Source organism: Oculina patagonica, chromosome 12, assembly GCF_052425735.1.
Source record: "Oculina patagonica isolate OP01 chromosome 12, crgOcupat, whole genome shotgun sequence".
Lineage (NCBI taxonomy): Eukaryota > Metazoa > Cnidaria > Anthozoa > Scleractinia > Oculinidae > Oculina > Oculina patagonica.
Genome location: NC_135769.1, coordinates 18,210,008 through 18,229,924, shown reverse-complemented (window position 1 = coordinate 18,229,924; position 19,917 = coordinate 18,210,008). Strand labels below are relative to the sequence as shown.

General features: G+C 38.9%; 3 protein-coding genes and 1 long non-coding RNA gene across 5 annotated transcripts; all 4 read right to left on the bottom strand.

The window, feature by feature from the left end:
• Window positions 1-981: 981 nt before the first annotated feature.
• On the bottom strand, window positions 982-1,786 carry LOC144632505 (uncharacterized). The gene is made up of 2 exons (XR_013566900.1): window positions 1,600-1,786; window positions 982-1,171 (listed from the first exon to the last, which is right to left on the bottom strand). It is a non-coding gene; the product is annotated as an uncharacterized LOC144632505 (long non-coding RNA).
• Window positions 1,787-4,250: 2,464 nt separating this feature from the next.
• LOC144632445 (uncharacterized) lies at window positions 4,251-9,992 on the bottom strand. The gene is made up of 2 exons (XM_078491100.1): window positions 9,877-9,992; window positions 4,251-6,332 (listed from the first exon to the last, which is right to left on the bottom strand). Exon 2 carries the CDS (start codon window positions 6,330-6,332, stop codon window positions 5,046-5,048), a length of 1,287 nt encoding a protein of 428 aa, XP_078347226.1. The 5' UTR covers window positions 9,877-9,992; the 3' UTR covers window positions 4,251-5,045.
• LOC144633467 (uncharacterized) lies at window positions 9,375-12,812 on the bottom strand. The gene is made up of 3 exons (XM_078492330.1): window positions 12,758-12,812; window positions 10,856-12,637; window positions 9,375-9,430 (listed from the first exon to the last, which is right to left on the bottom strand). The coding sequence occupies exons 1-3, from the start codon at window positions 12,810-12,812 to the stop codon at window positions 9,375-9,377; spliced, it is 1,893 nt and encodes a 630-aa protein (XP_078348456.1).
• A 967-nt stretch (window positions 12,813-13,779) lies between these two features.
• LOC144632417 (uncharacterized) lies at window positions 13,780-19,895 on the bottom strand. Of its 2 annotated transcripts, XM_078491066.1 has the most exons (3): window positions 19,828-19,894; window positions 16,902-16,989; window positions 13,780-16,255 (listed from the first exon to the last, which is right to left on the bottom strand). In XM_078491066.1, exon 3 carries the CDS (start codon window positions 16,234-16,236, stop codon window positions 14,461-14,463), a length of 1,776 nt encoding a protein of 591 aa, XP_078347192.1. In that variant the 5' UTR covers window positions 16,237-16,255; window positions 16,902-16,989; window positions 19,828-19,894; the 3' UTR covers window positions 13,780-14,460. The 2 variants fall into 2 exon arrangements, with proteins under 2 accessions (XP_078347192.1, XP_078347191.1); XM_078491065.1 differs by lacking the exon at window positions 16,902-16,989 and having other exon boundaries at window positions 13,781-16,255; window positions 19,828-19,895.
• Between the last annotated feature and the right edge of the window lie 22 nt (window positions 19,896-19,917).

Below are 19,917 nucleotides of genomic sequence, written 5' to 3'. Positions count from 1 at the left end.
AGGGTAAAGAAATCAGAGCCATTTTGGCCTTAAGTAGCTATTTCTGGCATGAAAAAGATTAGAAAATAATACTTGAAATTAAAAAAAGCATGAACTGTTAAAGCAATGCACTGCCACAGCAAAGTTTTTGGAAAATAGCAAATCTTGTGAAAGGAAGAAATGTTTTGCATCTTATCTAGCATAGGCTTTAAAGGCTGCAAACAGCCCAGGGGGTACTCAGGATTTCAAGTGATGGGGATGATCGAATGAGCGCAAAAATCAAGACCCCAAAAAATCCCTAGGGCTTCCCACAGAAGCCCAAAAAAATCCCTGGACCAAAAATTAACCCCCAAAAATCAACAGAAAAGTACTTTAGTTTGTACTTTATTTGCAGAACTATGCAGCCAAAGCACTACCACACATCTTTAGTTCGTATTTAATACCCAAAAATTCCCTTATTTTTATTAAAAAAAAATACTTACAAATTTTCCTACCCAAAAAAATCCCGGAACCGAAACTGTCAAACCCAAAAAAATCCTTCTATCATCCCCATCACTTGAAACCCTAAGTACCCCTGCTGGGGCAAACAGGGCTGGGCTTCATCATCCAAGTGACACATGACTTCCCAAACATTTCCACAGTACAATGCTTTCAGGTTTTGATGTGCAATGAGCCACGTTAAAACAGTACACTGATAAGGTTTTCCTTATAAAATATCCATTTAGGGAACCTTAAGACAAATCAAAACTATGACAGTGAGATAGGTAAATGACCTCACAAAGAACATATTTTGTAGTTTTATTTTCCTGATTGTTCTCTTTTTTAGTCTCATTTAAGTGTTTGATCACATTTTCAAATACCTCAAGTTTCATCAGAAATATTTTGTTACAAATTGTTTTAAATTTCAATATACTCTGTCTGTCATGTTTGCAATCAGCCTTTACTGATCATGAGGTAACTGTAAAAGGGAAAGCAAGCAAGTCTGAGACAACATATTCTGAGAACAGTACACGATACAACTTTAATTTTTTAAAGAAATTAAATTGACCAAAGTTTTTTTATCCTTCACATTAATTAATTAATATTTTAATAGATCTCTTATTAACACGCTTAATTTATCTCCTTTGGTCACCTATTTTCTCCAGCACTACTTGAGCATGATTTAAAACACGTCCACCACTTGTATAAGGACCTACAAAAAAGGAGTGGTATAAATAAATTCATAATGAGAACAGACCCTTAGAAAGCACCAATATCATATTCGGAAGAACGCAGACAGTGAATGGGTGATGATATGTGTTCGAACGCGACAAATTGAAATCGAATTTCCTCCGAAAAAGAACACGAGCACTTTAGGTCCAACTATGTCTACGACGGGCAGAAATTCCTTTACGTTTTAGATTTGCATCTCGTACATAGCTGCAGCCCGGTGTCGAAATGACTCTTTCATCTTGAATGTTACTTTCCGACAGTACTAGGTTCTACTTTCGGCAGGAATATTAAGTTATAAAACAGTCAAAACAGCAAAGCGAAAAGTTCGCAATGAAGTGAATTTAACGCTTCTACTTCTACCGAATTATTTGAATCTTGAGAATTATAAATATATTGGAAAAGACTTACCTTTCCAGCTGTAAATGGCTTAAATTCCAAGAAAAATCGACCCCTCCGCCATATTTGTTTTGGATTACATGAACCAATCAGGATTGAGGTTAGAATAGACCACTCTGCGATGCCGTTATATCAGCCTTGGCCAGGGTCATCTCGTAACGACTGCCATTTACCGAGAAGGCCCTGGGGACGAGGTTGCTTCACCATCAACTGATTGGTCTATCACGTGACCGGGAAAGGAAAATCGGGAATGTGGTGTCCTGCGTTTAGGAATCGGAACGAGACGCGCAAACACATTTCTCTAAGAAGTCGTTTTGTCGCACATTTGGGTAAACCATGCAATGCCACAATAGCTCAAATACGTAAAAAAAAGATCGCAAATAATGGGGGAAGTTTAGTACAGGTCATAGAATTTCTTCCATTTTGCGCTGGCGTCCAGTTCCCGGGGGGGGGGGGGGGAATCGCATATGAAAGTGACGGGGATGCTCGTCGTCTCGCTTAGGGGTGTAAATTTCGGACTTTTGGTCTCGCTTAGGGTGTTCCGGGAATAAATGCCCGGAACACCAATATTTTTAGCCATAATGGTCTCGTTTAGGGTTACACACGAAGAAATATACAAATATACCGTAGTTATTCGGTTATAAGGCGCACGGTTTTTTCGAGAAAAATCTGTTTTTCTGTGGGAAGTTCATGCCAAAATTGGGGTGCGTCTTATAGCCGAGTATTTTCGCCCAACAAAATCTTATGACCGCCATTTTACCGAAACTTACAGTTAAAACAAGAGGGTTATTGTCTTTTACAGTATTAAAGATATAAGAAACATTAACTTTAAACGCAAAGTTTATTATCGCGTATATAAAACGAGTTTCAGTAACACCTGTATATGCCAGCATTTTGTTCAAATTAGACAAAGAAAATCAAGCATTCTCATTTGAAACAAACCTTTCTAAGCGTGGAAAGTGGAAAATGACTTTAGAAGACAAGGAAAACACCAAAAAAGCTTGAGAATCTTTCAAAACCACTCGATAAACAAAGTACGAAGCGATCCGAAGCGTGCTTGAGAGCTTGGTAACCAAGCAACAAACTCAGTGGTCACTGGAAACTACACATCTGCCAGGTTACTAAGCAGCTAAGTTCGAAGCATGAACGATGGAAAGATGTTTTGCTCAAGTGGATTTACGTCTTTTTTAGCAGGAAATGTTAGCTTTTTACTGGACGATTGTGCCAAGGAGTATGAACAACATTCAAACATTCAAATTTTGTAAGAAAAAACTGTCCTTAAATTGATCACTACATCTTTTCAACTCTCCAACTCATGGTGCGTCTTATAACCGAGTGTTTTTGGAGAATTTTCAGTTTGTAAACTTAGCATAACAATGTTGCCAAGTTTGGGGTGCGTCTTATAACCGAGTGCGCCTTATAACCGAATAACTACGGTAAACTCCATTCTTAGTTTTTTGGTATCTTTTAGGGGTCAAGAAAGGCTTGAGCCACACCCAGATTGGTCTCTTTTAGGGGTTCTTTTCAAAATTTCCGACGAGCATCCCCGTCCGTTTCATATGGGAGTCCCCCCCCCCCGGGGTCCAGTTCTTGCCCTTCTCGCCGTGCGCTAGTCGATCGAAAAACTACAAAAAAATAGAGGGCTGTGGACAGTCTATAGAATCCTTTTTTAAAAGAATCTCCATTTTAATAATTTTATTTGTGTAATTAGAATATAACAAACATGCTGGGTTTTGAAGCTTGTTACATATTAAAAAAGACCAGCCCAGGGTCCAGCTAATTTTGTTATTTCTTTATAATAATAAAGATATTTTAGCAGGGAGCCCACGTCACAAAAAGGTGGTTTTCAGTGGGGCCCTGCAAGTGTGCATGTGGTTGCTATGAAAATTAAGACAGTTCCAAGAAGATTGGATGAATGCCGGTCACCTCGCCACCAGGGAGTCTCGCCACCAACCAACTTGCCGCAGAGCGAAGTCACCTCCTCACGCTTAAAGAACAAGAAATATTTAGGGTTTTCACTCCTTCGCTTATTGGCGAGTTGGTTGGTGTGAGAATGAATACCTCGAGAATCCCTGGTTACAAGATGACCAGATACCACTTGGATGGGGATGACGCAAGAAAGCACAAGTGCGAGGTGGTTTGGCTGTTGTAACCAGAAAATGAGTTCATTCAAAGGCAGCATTATTTATTATCTCACAGCTTGTAATTAAGCTTAATTAGTCAAGTCAAAAATACAGTACCCATGTACTTGAAAACAACACAACACTCAGTTGTTTTGTTCGAGGTAACTGGTTGTTCATAAAAAAAAGTTCTTTCATGCAATATAGAAATTGGAGCCTGTTGTTCAAAATACACAGTCCATTAATATGGTATATAAATTTTGTTGCATATATTATACTATAATCACTCAAACATTTTAAAGTTAACATGCTTTGATATACAGTAGAACCCCAGTAACTCGAACTCGGATAACTCGAACAACCCCGCTAACTCAAACATACTTCCATTTCCCTTGGATTTGAACTCACTTTTCAGTCATTTTTACTCGGTTAACTCGAACTCGGATAACTCGAAAACCCCGCTAACTTGAATTAAATTTTGTTTCCCTTGATCAAAATTTGGGTCAAATTTACCCCCCCCCCAACAAAATATTCCCTCACTCTTATCCTAAGAATTTATGATCGTGTTAGAGTTTCTGATTAGATAAGTTTAATTTGCACTGTGCTGTATACTGAAGTGCTGAAAAATCAGTAAACTATCAATAATTATTATTAACTTGGCAAATTAAATATTCAATTGACCCCGATAACTCGAAACCCCGCTAACTCGAACGGTTTTTCGTTTCCCTTCAGAGTTCGAGTTACCGGGGTTCTACTGTACTGTTTTCATGGAGGGAGTATTCAAATAAATTTGCACTTACAAGTATAACTGCAGAAATGCACCTCTCATGTTTAATTTTGGTCCTCATCCCTCCTAAAAGGGTAGATGACCTTACTAATATTTTTGGATGTCAACTATGTATGTTGGTAACCTGGCGGGGGGGGGGGGGAGGGGTACATATAAGCTATTTGGGTATGTGCCACTGGTAAGGGCATGGTAGTCTGGGATGATAGGAGACAGAAATCGGAGAGCTGCTGTCTAGAATAAGGAATCACATCATACTGGGAAACTGTTCAGTGGTATTTAGTCACCTAGTCACCTCCACTTAAAGGACCCTAGTCAGCCACACCTTGAAATCTGTGAAATCTGTCATTCTTGGTGTCATCCAGATTACGAAAATTGCATGGTGAAGCAAAATCTAATTGCAACGCCACAAGATGTGTAACTGAAAGCCTTTTAGATTACCTTTAGCAGTTTCACAGCGAACTTTTTTGTTTAGAGATGCTCTGCATGAAATAATTATAATACTGAAAATCCTGTATGTCAACAAAAACAATGGCATAGCTGACTAGGGTCCTTTAAAGCAAAGCCACAACATTAACACTTGTTGTACTATGCTCAAGAGTGGGGTGTTTATTTTTATTATGCTTGATCAGATTGGATTTCCCTTTATAGCTTTTTCCACATGTAATGCACTTGAACGGCTTCTCAGTAGTGTGAACTGCCATATGCCGCTGTAGTCCCGTCGGATCACCAAATTGCCTGTCACACTGAGTGCAACTGAATGGCTTACAGCCAGTGTGCTGCCTGACATGCCGTGTTAGATTATAGCTACTTCCTAACATCTTGTTGCAGTATGGACATACATGCCTGGCATGTTTGATCTCATGTTCTTTACAACGTTGCAAGTTTTCAAATTTTTGGTCACAAAAAGAGCATTTGTAAATCTTCTGAGAATGTAACTGGATATGCCTTTTTAAAGTCGCTGTACCTCTAAATTTTTTATTACAATGAGGACAGCTGTGGGATTTAACATCAGCATGCATTTTCTTGTGTTGTGTTAGCTGCCATGATTTTCTAAAACTTTTTTTACACTGCGGACATTTGAAAGGCGTAACACCAGAATGTATTCGTAGATGTTCCGTAAGAGTTGATGAATATGGAAAGCTCCTGTCACAATGTGCACATTTGAACGGCTTGACACCTGTATGTTTTCTCTCATGTTGGTCTCGTTGTGATGGATAAGCGAACCTCATGTCACAATGTGAACATTTCACATGTTTCTCTGCAGTGTGAAAATTAACATGCTTTCTGTACACAGCCCTTGACCCAAACGTCTTATCACAATGAGGACAAGTATAAGGCTTGACTCCTGTATGCTTGTCATGCTTATGATCTCGTAGTTGTGACAACTGTGTGAAACTCTTGTCACAAAAAGAACACTTAAATGGCTTTTCACCTGTGTGTATCCAGATATGCCTTCTCAAACTTTCTGATCTCTTATATGCTTTATCACAATGAGGGCAACTAAATGGGTAAACTTCAAGGTGTACACTTTGGTGTTGCGCAAGATGAGATGACTTTTTAAAACTTGCATCACAATGTGAACAGTTGTAAGGTTTAAGACCAGTATGTACTCGTTCATGTTCTTCCAGAGTTGCCTTCTTTGCAAATCCTTTGTCACAGTGAGAACACTGAAATGGCCTGAGGTGAATTTTTACATGTCTTTGATATTTTGACTTATATGCAAAAGTCTTATCACAATGAGGACATTTGTGTTCCTTTGACTTGGTATGAAGGCTCTCCAGATGCAATGGATTATTTAAAGTCTGATCAGTCTGAGGGCTGATTGAATCACTCATCATCTGTTGTAAGAAATAAAACAATGATCGCCATAAAGTACTGCATGGGAATGATGTAAAATTAATCAACAAAAGAAGAAAAAAATTAATAGCGGTGGCTATTGCAATACTATTGCGATAGTTGTGAATTCTGGGATACTACTGCAATAGTTTCACAATTAGTGAAACGTCTTTAGCATTTTGCCACCCTTTTTGGTTCTTCAATGCCACCCCACCTCACTGAGTTCATCCCAATCCTGCCTGATAAAAAAACAAGTGTATTTCTGCTTAAAACTCAGATGTTGGAATATGTGGAGATATGTGATTAAAATCACACATCCGCTATCAATTTCAAAACATAGCACATCTCCATATCTGCCAACTCTCCCGGTTTTCCCGGGAGTCTCCTAGTGTTTCATCAAATTTCCAAGTAAAATCTCGGGAGATTTTCAGAGGGTATTCAGGCATGATTTGTCGAAAATCACATTCTTACAAATTATCAGGGTTTTCAACAGTTTTGTTAAGTAGCGGACATAGTTGTGAAAGCACCCGACTTGAAATTTTTCTTGGTGCCGCGATGCGCTTTGGACTATGCCCCAAGGAAATTTTTAAAATAGAACACTCAGAAACGCTGTTTCCAGTGTTTCTGGAACCCAGGAATCAGTTTCCCAGAAAGGACTGGAGTTCACTCAAGTTCTCTTTCAAAAGTAAAAATATATTGAATGAAAATGGACAGTTGGTAGGGGGAGGGGGAGGGAGAAATAGCAACAACAGAATTTCCAGTTGTTTTTCATTGCGAATTGTTTCTGTTATCCTCTGGTCAGTAAGTTCATGAGATGCTTAAGTAAAAAAAAAATATAGTAGTAAGAAAAAAATAAAAATAAATCCCAAATATTGGTATCAAAGTACCAGACATGAAATGGGAAACAACCAGACGATACGTCTGGCCTCCAGCCTCAAACGAAAACCCTGTACAATGCAAAGATTTCTGGATGTCTCCAGATTTTTGTAGGGTTGGCAGGTATGCATACTCCCTACAAAAAGAAATGCATCCAGGCATCCCCAACGTAATCTCATCTGGTATCCCACCCCTAAAATTGCCCGTATATATCCTGCACCCAGCATAGCCTGATTCTCAGATGCTCCAGGTAGCTTGTGGCCATGCACTGGCCACGAGCTACTTGCGAGAGGACTGTCTACGCTACACCTGGATTTAGGGCCTGAGTACACGGCGAATTTCAGCCCGGTTTGCCGGGCTGGAATTTTGTTGTAATTACATAGCGAATTTCAGCCCAGGTTTAACACTTTTAAAACTGAAAACTAATCGAGGCAGCTATTTTCTTTCATTGAAAACCATCACTGTGCATCCGTAAGCTCACTTTCAGCCCGGTCGGTATAAAACACAGACCATGCAGACTGCAGACTGCAGACTGCAGACGGTGCAGACCGTGCAGACTGAGTAATTTTTTTTTCTTCTTTTTTTACATTGTGTTTCACAAAACTTTTCACGAACGGTTTCCGAAGTTCGCTACGAACTTTCGGGGGAGTTTCATTAAGTAGTTGTCAATCAAATTACGAACTTGAAACGAAATTGTGAATTTCACGTGCAGTAAAGTTGAAAGGTTGAGGAGTTCGCAAGTTGAGAAGAAGTTCGTCCAGTTTGTCGAATTTGGTGAAATGAATCCGTTCCCAGTACAGCAAAAAGCAATCCCAAGTCTAGTAAGGCAGGACATCAACGGACTAAAAAGCAAGGCTGCCCTGAAAATGGTTTGTGAATGTTACAACTGAGTTTTCCCAATGTCACCCGACACCCGACTAAAAATAGATTACAAGTTCTGCCGTGTGCAGTTTCGAAGGAAAAAATTTCAACAGATGAACCAGTTTACATATAAAAATACTGTTTGTGTGTGCCGTAAAAATCTTCTAAAGAGAAAAAAACATTTTCCTTTTTGAATACACATCATTCAGTTTGGAAAATCTGCGGAAAATCAGAACTTTTCAATTCCGTGTTGTTATTATACTTCTGTGTTTACACAACACGCAAGTCGCGCCATCTGTCTGTTCGTGATAAACTCTGTTCCTCTGAAATAATTTATATTTGCAAAAAAAATAAGCTTTGGTTAAAATTTTTTTTACTAATAAACAACACTTGCTTTGGAACAATTGAAATATGTATTTATTTACGAATTACTTATATTTTATTATTAAGGACAGTGTAAAAAATGTTGGGGGATTTCTCAAGAAAACCCTGTATTCCCAAAGCATAACTACCAACCGAAGCATTTGTTTACGTTATAAAATTGAACTAGAAACCTGAACTTAACAAATAAACTGCTATATCCGACCAGTTCGTTTTACCTATAACTTACAGTGTTCCAATGTTTACAGTGTAAAGCGCTCTCTGACAGTAGAAGAAAACTCAACAAGCTGGAAGCTAAATAAAATAATCCTTGACCTTGAAGCCAACTTTAGATGATTTCCTGCCTTTCTGGACTTGAAATTGCCTTTCCTTGTACCGTGAACGGATTCATTTCACCAAATTAAACCGAAACTGGACGAACTTCTTCTCAACTTGCGAACTCCTCAACCTTTCAACTTCGCTGCACGTGACATTCACAATTTCGTTTCGAAGTTTGTAATTTGATTGACAACTACTTAATGAAATTCCCCCTAAAGTTCGTAGCGAACTTCGCGAATTTCAAACGAACTTCGGAAACCGTTCGTGAAAAGTTTTGTGAAACACAATGTAAAAAAAGAAGAAAAAAAAAATTACTCAGTCTGCACGGTCTGCACCGTCTGCAGTCTGCAGTCTGCATGGTCTGCGTTTTATACCGACCGCTTTCAGCCGGGGCTGAAATTTGAACGCGATTACATAAAGTTCTTCAGCCCCTTTGCCCGGGCTGAGATTTCCAGCCAGTTTCAAAAACCAGGCTGGAAATTTCAGCCTGGGATGAAACTTTCTTCATGTAATCGCAAACGTCTTTTCGCGAAGATTTTGGCTGAGCTGAAATCTCAGCCCGGCAAACTGGGTTGAAATTTCAGCCCGGGCTTAAATTCGCCATGTAATCAGACTCTTAAGCCCCGTTCCACATCCTGCCAAACCTTTGTTACACAGTCCAAAACTGTGATGAAAATATAACAGAGAAGAATACTGATAATAATATTAGAAGAATACTGAAACTTAAACTTAGCAATATGGAGAGGCCGTAGCCAGGATGAATCATAATATATAACTTAAGCCTTAGATTTTGAAAACGTTCAAATGATGGCTAAAAAATTAAGATCAAAATTAGAAGCTTTCGAATATTAGATCTACAGTCTTCGACGGGTGAAAAAAGATCACAAATCCTTGAAAGCAAAACTAGAACTAGTAAAAGGAACTTAAAATTATTGTTCAAGAGAAGAGGCATGCACCATAGTAGATACCACAGACAGAAAATCATTGAAGCTGGATTTGCCAATGTTTGCAAATAAAATTGAAAAGCGGCCAACGGTGAGGCCAGCGATGGAAAGAGAAGTTCCAGAGAAAAAATAACAAATAAAATATTATATACTGAACAAGCCTTACCTGCGACAACAACAAATCTTCCAACAATATAACTCAAGAAAGATTGCTATTCCCGCTTCTGTCTCTGTTGATGTTCCACGCGGTTATTTTTCGATTTTTCAACTGAGATGTCGTGTATGTTGTCACTTTTTGTCCTCGAGGTTTGCTCAAATCCAAGGAGAACTGGAAACTAGTATAAATAGGGGCGGATCCATGCAGATAAGAGGTAGGGCTGAAAGATGCTCGAAAATTCTTCAAAAGTTGCTTCAAATATCTAAAATTGTTGAATTACTGTACAAGAATTTCTTTCACTTGAAACAATCTTGAAGATACTGATGACATCTTCTGAATTTTCTCAGAAATCTTCGGCAAATTTCGATAATCTTCGGAAACTGTTCGGAAATTTTTGGGATAAGATAGTAAAGCCTTCGAACAACACTCAAACATCTTCGGAAATTAAACGAAAAATACCAAAATTACAGTCAGGAGTTGACATTAATACTCTTTACAAATTCTGACGCTGACTTACTTGAGCGTAAACAACGCTCATAATGTACTCAAGACGTTTCGACCGAGAATCTTCGGTCTTCTTCGGTTGTTATCATGGCATAAAAAACGGCTTTTTAACGGTTTCACATTGTACGCGCGTGCGAGTGACTAATACAAATACACGCGAACGCTGCGCTAGACTATGAACATTATGTAAGTGACTTATATACATCAGGGATGTCTATGTGTTCATTTCCCGCATTCTGGTCCCTCTGCGAATGCCACGCTTCTAGGAAAAGCCTCTTGTGGTAATCGCCTGACTTGTCCACCACCGCTGCATGATTGAAATCCATATCATGGCCAAACGTGTTCGCGTGTTGCGCGATCTTAGAGTTTTTGTCGCAAACACGGACTGCTCTTTGATGTTCTTTAATTCGAGTAGCTAACGCTCTGTCCGTTTGTCCATAATAGGTAAAATTGCAGTCAAGGCAGTTAACTCTGTAAACTACACATCTAGACTGGAATGCTGTGAGTTTGTCCTTCGGTTTGGGGAAGCGTGTGCGTAACGTGTTAAGTGGTTTAAAGCCAACTTTGACCCCGTTGTTGCGTAGAACTTTTGAGATTCTTTCAGTTACGCCTTTCACGTAGGGTAGAACAACAAACGATGTTGCGGCATCATTTGGAGTGTCGCTGCTGTCTGAGACACGTCGATTAGCTTTGCGATGAGAATCACAACTCTTGATAAACCGCATTGGATAGTTATTGTTCAGCAAGACTTTAACCACATGCTCCTTTTCTTTGCGTTTCCCTGCGCTTGTTGATGGGATATTTTTCGCTCTTTCAAGGAGTGTATTCACCACTGATCTCTTGTGTTGAGTTGGGTGATGCGAGTTGAAATCTAGATATTTGTCAGTGTGCGTTGGCTTTCGGTAGACGTTAACCTGTATGCGCCCGTTCACTCTAGTTGTTGTGGTGTCTAAAAATGAAAGGCCGTCGTCACCTTCGACCTCACTAGTGAATTGTATGTGCGGGTTAACAGAGTTAAGGTGGTCATGAAACTCTTGCACATACTCCTTTTTTAGGCATACGTGGCTGTCGTCGACATACCTGTACCACCATCGTAGAGGATGCGGGGCTGTTGAAATCGCTCGGTCTTCTACAAACTCCATGACTAGATTGGCTATGGTTGCACTAACAGGCGAACCTATAGCGCAGCCAAATGTTTGGTGATAATGTTCTTGCTCGTAGGTGAAAAAACTGTTCCTCAAAACGAACTCTAGCAACCTCATGATATTGCTCACGGAAATGTTCGTGCGTTCCGTTAGAGTTGTATCACGCTCCAATCTATCGCGAGTAACTTGTAGGGCCAACTCTACTGGGATTGAGGTAAACAGAGAAACAACATCGAAAGATACCAAGACATCATCCTCTGTAATCACTTGGTTTTTTATCTTCTGGGCAAACGCGGTGCTATTTCTCACTGAGTATCTCTCCTCCAGCAGAGGGGATAAGATAGAAACCAAATGCTTTGACAAATTGTATGTTGGTGCATTAATACAGCTGGTGATTGGACGAAGAGGTATGTGGGCCTTGTGGATCTTAGGAAGGCCATAGAAGGTTGCAGGGGTTGCATCAGTGCTGTGAAGGTGGTGATATAATTTGGGTTCCATTTGAGTTTTATCACGGTCCTGAATGCAAGGACTGGACTTTATTTCTGATAACAGATGATTAAGGTCCTTTTCGACTCGTGACGTGGGGTTCCTGCGTTTGTCGGTAATCTTCTCGTACGTGTTGGTATCATTTAACAAAGTGGCTATCTTTTCTTTGTAATCTACCGTGTTCATAACAACAACGGATCTGCCTTTATCTGCTGGAACGATAGTAACAGAAGGATCCTGTTTTAGGTTTCTTACTGCAGCAAGTTGTTGCTTCGAGATGTTAGAAACTGCCTCAGGTTTACTGTTTTTTAAGATGTTGACCACAGATGCACGTATAGTCGCTTTAGAGCTTTGGGGAAGGTTATAAATTCCCGTTTCAATGTTTGCTATGAAGTTGGACGTTGGGACAGATCTTGGTGTTGTAGCGAAATTTAGTCCGTTTTGAAGTGCTCTGGTTTCGTGGGTACTGAGTTGACGGTCAGACAAGTTTATCACCCAACGATCCTTGTCAACGTAGTCCTCGCGTGTTTCGAAAGCTCCTATGTCCGTTAGTTTTTGGCAATGTCTAGCCTTAATTTTAGCTCTAAACGTACTAACGTTATGGTCAATCACCTTAAGCAGTGAGTCAGAATAATCTTGCGAAATTACAGAAGATAACTTACGTTTGCAGTCGGCACACTGTTCGTCGAGAAGTTTAATTCTGTGGTGTGCTTTTTTTTTCGGAAATCTTTGATCAAGAAATTGCAAAAAGTTACTCAAAGGAAAAAAGTTGCTTGAAAGATAAAAAGTTGCCCAAAAGTGGCCAAGCATCTTTGGGACCCTAGAGGGGCGACGGGGGAGAGGCCCAGGGGGGTGGGGGGGGGGGTTATTGCGGTATAAATGACGGGGGGGGGGGGGGGTCCGACGGAGCTTCATATTGGAAACCCAAAAAAATACATGAGCCTGAAATTTTACACCCAAAAAAATACCTGGCATCAAAATTTTCTACCCCAAAAAGTACAAGACCGAGCACCTTGATACTGATTTATTCAATCAAACAGACTTTCAGAATTAAAAAATACATGACAGATTTCTTGAGCCCAAAAAATACCGAGGGTGTAAATTTTCAACCCAAAAAAATACGTCGGACCTCCCCGTCATGTATACTGCAAGTACCCCCCTGGGGGGAGAGGGAGGGACATGCAGGCTAGAGAGAGGGTATATTAGGGTTATTTGATGATGCCCAATATAATCTCAAAAACTTAGAATGCCAGGCAGAAGAAATTTCATATTTTTGCTTGTATTTTTTTACTTATACTTTATTAATCCCTGTCAAAAGTATAAAGGAATTTATCACTTCAGGGCCAGGTTGTTCAAAGCACAATTAGCGCAAGTTTTGATTTCAGTTTTATATTAGTGAGGTTTTCTGTTTATATTTTTTGTCTTCCAGTTTAGTCATCAACTAATCTTAACTCCACAAATATACACACACAATAAAAATGAACATTCAATCAACTTTTAATCATGGGTTAGTGTTAATCCGCACTCAAACAACCCAGCCCAGATGCAAAAAACTTGTTTATATCATATTATTATTATTTATTTATAACTTGTTTATATTATATTATTATTATTATTTATTTATTTGTTTATTTATTTTTTATTACAATCAGCAGTTCCTATACAGATTTTAATAATGACAAGACTTTTCATTTATAGCCTGCAAAGCAGTCATCTGTGTAGTTTTGCGCACGTATTTGGAAATGTGTGCTCAAAAACTACACAATATAAAAATGGTTTAAACAGATCTAAAAATATAAAAGGATACTCTAAATTTTCGATCGCCTTCTGCGGTCTTCTTCAGAGAATGATGGATTTTGCAAGGTTCGCAGAATTCTAATAAGTTGCATTGACGTTATTGACGCTGTAAATGAAAGAGCGCCCTTCCCAAGGGTTTACACATGGCTAGTTGCTCCCGAGGGGGGCAATGAACAATTAGAATTCTGCGAACCTTGCAAAATCCATCATTCTCTGAAGAAGACCGCAGAAGGCGATCGAAAATTTAGAGTATCCTTTTATATTTTTAGATCTGTTTAAACCATTTTTATATTTTAAGCTATGACCACAGATCACTCCAGCAGTTTTAAAAACTACACAGGCTATTTCTTTTATAGCTTTGTTACACCTAACAGTTAAGGCTATAGAATGGAAGAACTTCTGTAGTTCAGTGAAGACAACCACTATTTCATCCCTGCAGGTGGTCGCAACAAAAATTGCTACCACTGTGGGCACTTAAATTATTTGGGAGTCAAAACTTAACAAAAGTAGACCCACATCACTGGACGTTTTGAACTAACATTACTGTAAAAAAAATCATGCACTGCCTCTTTAGAGAATGTTTTGTTAGCAGACTTGCAGATCAGTAGAATTGTCATCAAATTTACCTCAGTCTTTTGTGCCGAGTGATTATTCTGTCCTTTCAAAGTATAGCTGTAACAACAACACTTATTGTATTATGTTCAGCAGCAGGCTGATCTTCTTTGGCATGAACTTCTTTGTGTACATTCAGTGTGGAATTTGGTTTTTTACTACTGTGAATTGCTGAAATATGACTCTGTAAATCTCTCTGATCAACAAACTGTTTGTCGCACTGAGAACATTTGTGAGGCTTCTCTCCTGTGTGTGTCAGGATGTGCTTGTTAAGAGTTCCCTTTGTTCTAAACTTCTTGTCACAATAGGTGCAACTGAAGGGATACACCCCATCATGTATTCTCACATGCTGCTTAAGAGTGGTTCCTTGTGTAAAACATGCATCACAATGAGGACAATGATAAGGCTTCTCACCAGTATGCATTCGTAAATGGCTTGTAAGAGAGGACTTGTAAGTAAACTTCTTCTCGCACTGTGTGCATTCGAATGGCTTGACACCTGTGTGTACTCTTTCATGTTGGTCTCGCTGTGATGTAAATCCAAACCTCATATCACAATAAGAGCACTTGTAACGTTTCTCTACATTGCATTTGTTTCGCTTTTTAGAATCGTGAATTGCTGAAATATGACTCTGTAAATCTCTCCCATCAACAAACTGCTTGTCGCACTGAGAACATTTGTGAGGCTTCTCACCTGTGTGTGTCAGGATGTGCCTGTTTAGAGTTCCCTTTGTTCTAAACTTCTTGTCACAATAGGTGCAACTGAAGGGATACACCCCATCATGTATTCTCACATGCTGCTTAAGAGTGGTTCCTTGTGCAAAACATGCATCACAATGAGGACAATGAAAAGGCTTCTCACCAGTATGCATTCGTACATGGCTTGTAAGACTGGACTTGTGAGCAAACTTCTTCTCACACTGCGAGCATTTGAATGGCTTGACACCTGTGTGTACTCTTTCATGTTGGTCTCGCTGTGATGTAAATCCAAACCTCATATCACAATAGGAACACTTGTAACGTTTCTCTACATTGCATTTGTTTTGCTTTTTAGAACCGTGAATCACTGCAACATGCCTTCGTAAATCTCTCTTAACAGCAAATCGTTTGTCGCACTGTGAACATTTGTGAGGCTTCTCTCCTGTATGTGTCAAGATGTGCCTGTTAAGAGTTCCCTTTGTTCTAAATTTTTTCTCACAATTGGGGCAACTGTAGGGAAGGACGCCCGAGTGTATTCTTGCGTGCTGTGTAAGGCTTACTTTCTGTGTAAAATGAGCATCACAGTGAAGACATTGGTATGGCTTCTCACCAGTATGAATCCGTACATGGTTTTTAAGCGAATCCAACATTGAATACGCCTTGTCACATTGAGTGCATTTAAAAGGCTTCTCACTTGTGTGTATCCTCTCATGTGTGTCTCGTTGCGATTTATACCTAAACCACATATCGCAGAATGAGCATTTCAAAGGCTTCCCTACATGGTGATTTTTTGGGTTCTCTTCGTACGCCGTTTCAGTTGGAAATGTCTCACTACAGCGAGGGCATGTGTAATATTTTACACCTGTACTTTGACTTTCCTCATTGCTTTGACAGTTTGTTTCATCTGATGTTTCAAAACTTTTGTTACACTGAGGGCATGTTATGGGCGTCAAGCCAGAGTGGATACATTCATGGACTTCAAGTTCAATAGATGTTGCAAAACTCCTTTTGCATTGATTACACCAGAATGACCTTTCAGCAACATGTTCTGAGATGTGCTGTACAAGTCTGGCAGGCTCTGCAAAGCTCCTATTGCACTTTGCACAGCTGTACATCTCCTTGCGCATTGACTGACTCACTGCAATTCTGTTTAAATAAATAACTGTATATTAGAAATTGCATGAAAGTAAATGATGGTATATTTTAAGCTTGAAGAAAGACTATGAAAAAGATATCAACTTTCTGGAATAACCCATTACATTCAGTCAGTGACGCAAGGTTCTTGAAAAAGAATTCTGAGTTATCCCAACAGGAGTTGAACCCACGATCTTCTGCCGGAGACTTGTGGGAGCTAGGCCATATAACCTGTTAAATAACTAGGTTTGAATGTGGCACACTTTCTGTGTACCGCTACGAATCAGTGGCAGATTTAGGGGAGGGGCCAGGTCCCCTGGCCCCCCACCTTATTTTATGGACCAAAAAATTATTTTCAAGAGTGGGCCTCCCTCTTAAGCCCGGGCCAAACAAGGATGATAGTTGATGAGAGTCCAAACTCTCACTCTCGTTTGGCATGAAACTCTTATGCACTCTCATTGACTCTCATGCGCTCTCATAAACTTTGAACGTGCTCAAATTTTTCATGAGAGTCGATAAGAGTTTGACGGACTCTAGTTCTCGTTTGGCCTGAGTTGATGATAGTCGATGAGAGTTGACGAAAATTCTCATGAGAGCGAACTCTCATCCTCGTTTGGCCCGGGCTTTATTCTAGGGACTGGATGATCCCCCCACTTACCTGAAGGTGTGGATCCACCACTGGGAATGGTACTGTCAAAGAGTGAGATATACTGTAGGTATGGAACTTGAGGATGGCATATATTAAGCTTGAAGAAAGACAACAAGAAAGATATTATTCAGTAATAAATAATATTATGCGAATATGATCTTTCTCATTGAAATTGTGTTAATGCAACAAAAATGATCCAAGATTACGAACATGTTCAACCAAAACTCTACATACAATGTAAATCAAGCTTTTATAAATGAAGAGATATACAGTCTGCCTAACCATGCAACTGTTATGTTTGCAAATCAAAAAATGATACTATCATTGTAAAATTCATTAATAATTCATGAGGGCACAAACCAATCCCAGCACAGTATTCAGATCACATGTACACAGCTGTAAACCCCCATACAAATCAATCAATAGAATTAACTTTTGATACAAACTCCTGCTCAGCTAATTAGTATTCATTAACTTTTGATACAGATCTCTACTGATTCGCATAACAATACTTTGCATTCAATTTATTGTTTTCATTTCACAAGTAGAATAAAATATTCGCATCTGATCTGTATGGGCGTTTACAATGGCTCACCTATTGGCTCGCCATTGTAACTGCCCATACAGATCTCCCGTCATATTTTATTTACTACTTATCAAGTGGCCTGAGGCCCAACAAACAAATGTAAAGCAATTATCAAATAACTTAATGTTATCGCAAGAAATCACAATGTTACCAAAGGCAAAGGGAAACATTGTTATTCAAGGCTAAACAAAACTAAATGAAAATTCCAGGGTTTTTTCAAAGGAGCAGTTACTAGTAAGAGATTTTTAAATTTATTCATATTTGTATAATTTAAATTAAATACTATAATTCCGTATTTTCTCACCATACTTCATCCCACTTATGTCACATTAGTGGGACTTTTCTAATTGAAATAAATTTTACAGCTGACGGTAAGATTCTTGCAATATTAAATATTCTCAAATTAGCAAAAGCACTTCTTTGATGCCAAATCCTCTTGCTAATTTTTTTGTCCATATTTACTGATCCATTTGTAATTCTTTAATTGTGTATACATTTGAATGCTCAGGTTAGTGAATAAAAGTTTTGTAAAACGATAGACTGAACTGAAATATTTTTAACCTGTCCCTAGTCGCACAATGTTGGCAATTTTTTTTTAATTTTCACATCCAGAGACGTGCAAAATCGCTATAGTCTTTATAATATCTACTATCCTTTGCCTTTTTGCCAGCTTACAAACTCTTCCATTAAAACGAAACTATAGTAATACGGATAACAACAGTACGTACACAAGGCAGTGAATAATTTGTGTTGAATTTGAAACCATATACGGCCAAATCTGCAGTTGACAAACCAGAGATTCCAAGGGCAGTCATCAAAACCTAAGAATCGCATTCTAACCGACGAATATTTCAAGAATTATCAAATACTACTTCAATCCGCCATACTTTTCTTTGTTTTGGTTCAAAGCCGAAGCCTCACTTGCCTCGCTTTCAAGTACTTGACCCAAACTCTTCCGAGCGTTCTGCCATTTATGAATAAGGTGTATAATCTGCAGTTATGCCCAAGACGGTTCTGAACATCTTTTTAAGCGATGACGTCAGGAAATCGCTTATTGCCATCGCCCAACCGACCCAATCTTTTTGTCTTTTTGTCTGTTTCGGTCGAACAGAAATCAAGTTTAACTTGATAACAAGAAATCGCCACATAGAACACAAAAGCAAAATACTCCCGTGCAGTTAGAATGGAACACTACAATGTATAAATGAAAGAGACTAATTACATATGATGGGATCTATTAGAATTAGTAGACAGAAATTTCTAACTCTTATAATAAATTATAAGGGCCACCGTGGGCAAGAGACCATTTGACCTTTCTTGCAGCTTAACAGCTAGCTCCCGCGTATCGTATGTCGTTTATCCAAAGTCACACACTATAATATAACGCAATCTACTGTTGTTCAATTGAGCAAATCTACAAAGAAAATGTATTATTAAGTTTGCATCCTTTGCCTGCCTACTGTTAATTCTGTATTTTTTGAATTCTATCATATCCTAACTATGCTATTTAGACAATCACCAACATTGCTTCTTAGGTTTAAAAAATGTACACTGCAATTGGACAACAGTCTTTATCCCGCCCTCAATTATGTTACACCCTTTGTGAAACGTCATCACTTCTGCATGCACTGCATGGCGTTTATTTAATAAAGCTGGTCAAACTGGTTAATATGAAACCACTTGCAGACAAGCAGACTCTGAAAAAAATGTTCCCGGGTAAATGATGTAAAAGTCGGAATGTGTTGTTCCAGAAAATATCCATACCCCTCCCATGGAAGGTCTTTTGGTTTGAATCCTCCCACCCAAGGCCCTCCAAAAAATACCAGTAAAGCCCCATACTTTCCTTAAAAAGTTTTGGCTTTTGAACCCCCCCCCCCCACGCCCTTAGAATTTCCAATGACCTTCCATGGGTGGGTATGGATATTTTCTAGAACTGCACAATGTTTAGTCTGTATGTATAATACAATGTAACTATCAAGGCATTCAAACTTGAGAGCAAAAAGGAAAAAAGTTCGAGAATTAAGCTTAATCTTATACAGCGCAATATGTCTTGCACTGTTGAGCAAAGCTATTCAAAGACGGAAATGCAGTAACTTGTAATAATTTCGAACGATTAAGTTTAATAATCAAGTCGTTCCAAAAGCTGTCCTAGGCGTTAAAGAAGACATCTGTCTGCGATTTGACTAAATAAAACACCATTATAGATAAATTCCATCAGTATTTCGGTTAAGCCTCTCTAACTCTCTCAAAAGTAAGCTATTAAAGTTACTTTAAGAGAGAAATTTTAAATTTTCGAATGGTTGGTTATATTTACTTTAAGTAAGCTATTACAAAATAAAAAATGCTTACCTTGGCTTGCAAATTCAGTAAAAACACACCTAAACGAAGCCCTCAAACAAACTGACGTTTTATTTTCACTGTTTATCCCGTATGACCTGT

What these genes read in the sequence shown, in the direction of transcription:
- LOC144632417 (XM_078491065.1), bottom strand. Translation starts at nt 16,236, where the DNA reads ATGCGCAAGGAGATGTACAGCTGTGCAAAGTGCAATAGGAGCTTTGCA.
- LOC144633467 (XM_078492330.1), bottom strand. Translation starts at nt 12,812, where the DNA reads ATGCTTGGCCACTTTTGGGCAACTTTTTATCTTTCAAGCAACTTTTTT. An exon ending in AAGCAACTTTTTTCCTTTGA is followed by an intron (nt 12,638 to 12,757) that starts GTAACTTTTTGC and finishes TAATTTCGCAAG; the next exon opens with ATTATTCTGACTCACTGCTT. An exon ending in CACAGCATTCCAGTCTAGAT is followed by an intron (nt 9,431 to 10,855) that starts GTGTAGTTTACA and finishes TTTTCATCACAG; the next exon opens with TTTTGGACTGTGTAACAAAG.
- LOC144632445 (XM_078491100.1), bottom strand. Translation starts at nt 6,332, where the DNA reads ATGATGAGTGATTCAATCAGCCCTCAGACTGATCAGACTTTAAATAAT.